The sequence below is a fragment of the Adiantum capillus-veneris genome, chromosome 10 (assembly GCF_014529385.1).
Source record: "Adiantum capillus-veneris isolate H3 chromosome 10, ASM1452938v2, whole genome shotgun sequence".
NCBI lineage: Eukaryota > Viridiplantae > Streptophyta > Polypodiopsida > Polypodiales > Pteridaceae > Adiantum > Adiantum capillus-veneris.
Window position 1 is genome coordinate 31,589,020 of NC_140940.1, and position 6,257 is coordinate 31,595,276.

A 6,257-nucleotide genomic window follows, 5' to 3' on the forward strand; every position below is an offset into this window, starting at 1 on the left:
TGCTGGATGTCTTGCAGAAGTAATGATCAAGCTAGAGGAGTTGAAAGCTCATCTTCAGAACCTACAACAGTATGCATGGAAGGCTTACAAAAAGTCCTCTTGCATCCCAGATTTTGAAGAGACTGAGACAGAAATTGAACTGCAAATGGGGTCTCAAGTGGAGCTCAAAACAGTGGATATATAGATTTAAATGCCGGGCATCTGGACTGGTCAGAGAACTCTTAAAGCTGGAATTGGGGATGGGAAATGTCAGAGATGCAATTCTCCATAAGATCTTCAACACATCTTTGGTAGCTGTCCTGCCAATTCCTCCAAACTTTTGGCTCTTGGCTTGAGCTGCAAAGAGGTCCATCCACTTCAATTCTCAGCTCATGAGTTGTTGATAGGAGACTGTATTAGAATGGATATTCCACTATGGAATATGTGGAGAATGACTTACCTGTGGACTTGCTGGACTCAAAGAATAATAACTATATTTAAGAAGAAGTTGGAGGACAATTCCACTGAGTTCGCCTAACAATTAAAGAAAATTTATTCCTCTTGTCTTTGTGAAATGAAGGTCAAAGAGAGCAAATATGGCAGATTTGGAAGTATCTTATGTTGAGGTCCTACTCAAGAGAAAGACTGTTTATGGCTTTTGCCTGTCTTGATTTGTTGTAGATTGTTTAAGGGATGCCTCTTTCTCTACCTGTGAGGCACTGTTGTAGCTCCTTTTGTTTTTAATATATTTCTTGTTCTCTCTCAAAAAAAAAGAAGAAGACTGAAGTTCTCTCTCAAAAAAAAAGAAGAAGACTGAAGAGGCAATATTTATAAGGACTTGCCGCCATCACATTATTGTTGTTAAGGCATGATTATTGTCGTTTTAGAAGCTTGTCACACCACACTCATTGCATCTACAAGGGAACACATTCCTTAAAAGTAGTCGAGTCACATTGCAAATACCCACGATTTCTCTTGTATTAAGTGCTTTTAGACGTGTATATCTAATTAGACTATTTATTATGAAGGTTATTAAATTTGGTAACACATGGGGACTTGGCATGTCAAAAATTAGCTTGAATTTCTACAATCTCTTTTGAAAGAGCATAATAAGAATTTATGTGGTTGTAATAAGGAGTTCTCCCAAATTACACCACAAATGGGTGATGATGCTAACTAATATCCAAACATGATCAATTTCACCCGCCGAGCACAAAACTGAGCCTTTTCCAAGTTTTGTGCCTTTTCCAAGAATAAACTCGACTCATGGTTTTCCAGTCAAGTGCCCTCTCCAAATACATCAGCTGAAAGCCTCCAAAGGCAGCCAAAGATTGAAATGGGGAGAACAGCAATCCAAGCAATGAGGACAGGACATGCCTTGAAAGGCATTGAAAGATCTAAACATGGAGAGTATGACAAAGTAAGCGGTTTCATATGAGCAAGTTCTACCCTTGCTGCGTATCATCAAATTTGCCATGTATTTATAAATAATAAACAACCATTTGACGTGTGTACAACTTGAATGATACAGAAGGCAGGTGTAGAACAGGGAGTTTTCCAACTCTACCAATTTTGGCAGAGTTGAGAAACAGGGTAGAACAGGGAGCTAACCAGCTTTGCCAATTTCGGTAGAGTTGAGAAACAAGGGCAACGTTTGCTGACGCTAACAGACAGGGGTTTAAACCCTTCCTGTTCGGATCAGCTCTTATGCCCAAACTACCCACGGTAAGAAATTCTATGGAGTAACCAAAGCTTTCATGTGTGATAATCAACAATTTGTGAACTACAACAACTATGGGCCAAGAACAAAAACACAACAGACACCCCTCAAATTTTATCAATTCCCCAAACTCCCCTTCTACAAATTCCATCAAGCTCACAAATACAAGCATTTTTTCCTACAATAATCGACCATTTCATCTCGAGAGCCCACAATACCATCTAAATTCCTAGTTCTATCATCTTCTATTGAGAGAGAACCAATCTTCATAGCAACTTGTTCGCTAGATCTTTTGGCTAGATTTTGAAGGTCTCTTGGGATTGTCTCCTATGATGTTAATCTTCTTCTTCTCTCTCGCAAGCACATAAGTAATAGGAAATGGTAACTAGAAAATATTCAAAGACATTCGGCCTATATGCTCAAAGTGGGACCGATTTGTCAGAACACTAGCCATGGTTCATTTTGGAAGCTTTCAATGTCAATCACAAAAGCCTTTCTGCAAGCAAAAGGGAAGACAAGGCGCTCCATCTGCTTGAGAGGTGCAGAAGATAATGAGCTATGGTATCTTTGTAGATCTTAACATGACATTCTAACCTTCTCAAAGAAAGGCAAACAATCAATGTGCTCTTTCATAGCAGGAGGATTATCCATTAAAAAATGAACCATAATACTGTGATATGGTTGAAGCACGGCCGCAAAAAATACCAAAAACGCATTCCTCATCTTGCATTGAAATGCAAAGCAGTCCAGCAATGTCTCTTGGTAGAGATGCATTTGCAAGATGGTGAAAACATGGAAAGCAATACGGCAATGCCTCATGGTAGAGGTGCATTCACAAGATCGTGCAAAAATTCAAAAGCAATCCGGCAATGCCTCTTGGTATAGATGCATTCTCAACATGCAATCCTGCAATGCCTCTTGGTACAGATGCATTCTCAAGATCCCAAGACTACTCGGCAAATTAAGTAAACCATACGGGGAACAGCTGATTACGTTTTTCTCAAGCACCAAGTGCTGAATTCAAAGAAGGGGAAAAAAAACAGCTACAATATCGTTGGAAAAAAATAAAAAATGCAAGAAGCAACATATCAACAAGGACGCAAAAAGGCAACCTCGGTGCAGCATACCCTCAATTAGCGTTCAGTTAGCACATAGAAATCAGCTCTTGCCTTTCAAACCCAAAATTCCTTCATTGTAATGGAAAAATTAAACTAAGCATCGTCAAAATTCAAAGGCACTACTTGCAGTACAAATTGCAGGATTCGATAAAACCGGTGCAACTACTGATACAGATAAGCAAATGAGAATAGTTTTGCTACAACTAGGCTAGATGTTACACACATATCCAGTATGCATACTATAATTAGGCCAAACTTTAAATCCCCAGTTCTGTTCCAAGATGTGGGATATTGCTATACTACAGCTACATTGCCCCAGAAGGGCTTTGAGGTTTACTTATCTGGTATAGATCTACTAAATTCCTGAATTTTGGTTGCGCACGCTCATCCTGCATATCCATATTGAGAAAGGAGGGCGCTGAATTCTCCTTGTTATGAGTACTTTTGAGGGAGGTGATGTTAGAGGCTTGGCCCTGCACAACTGCTTGACACAATTTATGGATCCCCGATTTCGACAAAGCCTGGCAGGTCTTTGCTTGAGGTATCGTTCGAAAGGCTGTGGCCGTATTCGGAGGTGCGGTAGTGGCTGTGGTTGCATTTCCCTGAGATAGCATCTGAGCAGCTACCTTAGCTTGAGGAGAGATCTGAGTTGAAGATGATGTGGGTTCCTCATCACTGGATAGAGCGCAGTGCTTCATGGCGGCAAGCACATGGGCGATCAGAAGCTCTGTCTCTGAGACATGCTCTTCACCATCATCGTCGTTTTCCTCTTTTCTGTCCCTTGAAACCTCCGTAGGCGCTCTCGCCTGCTTGGCTTCTTTCGAGAAAAGCCCATTGCGTGCGTCGATGTCGCCTGTCTTACCGGAACATCGGCTCTTCTGCGCCATGCTCTCTTCTGCTCTTGGCTGCGAGGAAAGCTTTCCCGTTGTTGAATCCATTTGAATTGAATTGGAAAGGTAGTTCTCAAAGACAAAAGATATGTGCTATTTTTAGCGGCTGCCTTCACATACGCATCTTTGCATGCATGCAACTTTTTTTTATAGTTGGTGGAATCTCTCTCTCTCTCTCTCTCTCTCTCTCTCTCTCTCTCTCTCTGCCTTGGCTCCGTGACAGAGGTGAACCACTTTAGTTGCTCTCTCTCTCTCTCTCTCTCTCTCTCTCTCTCACACACACACACACACACACACACACACACACACACACACACAGAGAGCATACGAAGGCCTGCATGGTGACTCCGTCCTTCTGTCTTGCCTGCCATGGGTCCATAACAGTGAGAGATGTTGCTTGTTGAGTACTATTGTAGAGTGGAGAGACGAGACCATGTGCCTAGGGGGGAAAGCAACGGCGATGGCAACCAGCGAGGGTGTCCGCAGGTGGTAGGCCATAGGCTAGAGACTTTAGGAGAGGGAGGGTGTGCCTTAGGCCAAGGTAGGGATCTTGTTGATAATATGACTTTTTTAAAAGATTGGGCTATTGCAAATTTACAAGTTGTTTGGAAAGTTAAAGTTACCTTATACATTTTTTTTGTGGCTTTCCCAATTTTTACTTCACAGGTGAAAACCGAAACCGACCATGTACATTGTAACTAACTACTAGGGCTTTTTGTGAACACTTATATGGACCAAAAAGGGACATAACTTTCACAAAATAGATTTGGTTTCTCGGTTATTCGAGCTTCAATTCAATTCCAAGCCTAATTTTTGTGGAAAATAGGGATTTGGTCTAAGATCAGACGGGGCTGAACCATGCAACTCTCCAGCCAACCATGCTATATATAGGCTCGTAGTCATCTAAATATAGCACCCCTTGACCGCATGTTCATCCTGGCCCTTGGCTATGGGCCTTGGCCTGACATGATACCAATCTGAGACCAGAGGGGAATGGACCATGCAACTCTGGCTCTTAGCCATCTAAATATAACACCCCTTGACCGCATGTCCGTCTGGGCCCTTGTCCTTGACCCTTGGCCTGACATTTGGGGCCATGCCACATGAGCTGGTGTGGGTGCATAAGTGTCACTAAGCTTGTGACATTAAGAGAAGGAGGTGGATTTTATGGAGGCTTTTTTTGAAACCTTAACTATTTTGGGGTGAGTGTTGGTATGAGAGTGCCCTTGGCATGCCTTGGATTCCTTTGTGGTGGTGAGTAGCTACCCGCTTGCAAGGCATATATCAACACTTGGGGGGTTTAAAGGAGTCCTTTACATAATGTTGCCATTGCAAATCATGACTCGACCTCTTCCTCTCAATTTGTCTCTACACTTCCCCTCTTCTCAAACTACCTCTTCGTCTCCTAGCCCAAAGCCTAGGAAATCGTTGTGCCTCCCATCCTCCGTGTTGTAATGCCTTTAAACCTCACACACAGAACACCAAAGTTAACTAGCAACTCTTAGACATGAACTTGTGTTGCCTCCCCATCCCTCCTACTGCTTATATAACACCACCAATGAGCAATACAAAAGAAAAACATGTTTGGTGTTTACGTATACTTTTGTCCACTTTGACTCAAATTTCATGCTTCTCTTAAATTCTATATAGTTATTTTCCATCCCCAATTCTCCTCTCTCTCTCTCTCTCTCTCTCTCTCATGATTTACCTAGGACTATTCTAGAGTAAATTGCAAACAAAAATCTCTAATTTGAGGCATCACACCTATTTTTGCATGATGGGTTCCTTCACAGTATCAGGTAGGCCTTGAAAATATGGAGCTCCTAAAATTTTGTCTGGGTATATATTCTTGTTATGAGTGTGTCAATAAAGTGACCCAAGACTTGCCTACATCCACGGTTGCCTAATTTTCTTTCGTTGATGTTTTCACCATTGCAGGTATCATGATGTGATACTTAGTGAGTTTTGCATCCAACACCTATTGGAACACATTTAGAGAGCAATGCCAACTATGATATCGGCTTTAGACCTTGGATGTAATAGGTTTGTTGATGTCTTCTCGGATGGAGGAGGAATGTTTAGCTGGAGTTAACCACTTACAGACACCCTATCACCTTTGACGAACGCCTTATCACTTATTTGTGGACCGGGCTTGCCGGTTCTATAGGTGCGTAGGTGATCGCCGATGAGAGGCGCACCACTTATCCCATTTTACATGATTTTTGCTATGATCGGCGATTGTGGGCGCCCATGTGTGAATGGGTCAGATTCATATAAAAAGTCCATTTTGACATAAAATCTTGATTCTTGAGGTGCATGCTAAATAAGTGCTCTTGCTCTACCTCTACCTTCTTCTACATCGTGTGCTCACGGGTGTGTGTGCGTGAGAGAGAGAGAGAGAGAGAGAGAGAGAGAGAGAGAGAGAGAGAGAGAGAGAGAGAGAGAGCATTGCGGCGGCATCGATGATTGAGCGCGGGGACGGCGGCGGCTCCTTCTTCTTCGTGGCAAGGGATCCTTCACAACGGCAAGCATTGAGTGGTGAGTGACACA

The 6,257-nt window shown here is 42.5% G+C and overlaps 1 protein-coding gene across 1 annotated transcript; it reads right to left on the minus strand.

The window, feature by feature from the left end:
* Nucleotides 1-2,907: 2,907 nt before the first annotated feature.
* On the minus strand, nucleotides 2,908-3,755 carry LOC147448650 (uncharacterized). The gene has a single exon (XM_086521427.1). The coding sequence runs from the start codon at nucleotides 3,753-3,755 to the stop codon at nucleotides 3,123-3,125; it is 633 nt and encodes a 210-aa protein (XP_086377553.1). The 3' UTR covers nucleotides 2,908-3,122.
* Between the last annotated feature and the right edge of the window lie 2,502 nt (nucleotides 3,756-6,257).

What these genes read in the sequence shown, in the direction of transcription:
- LOC147448650 (XM_086521427.1), bottom strand. Translation starts at nt 3,755, where the DNA reads ATGGATTCAACAACGGGAAAGCTTTCCTCGCAGCCAAGAGCAGAAGAG.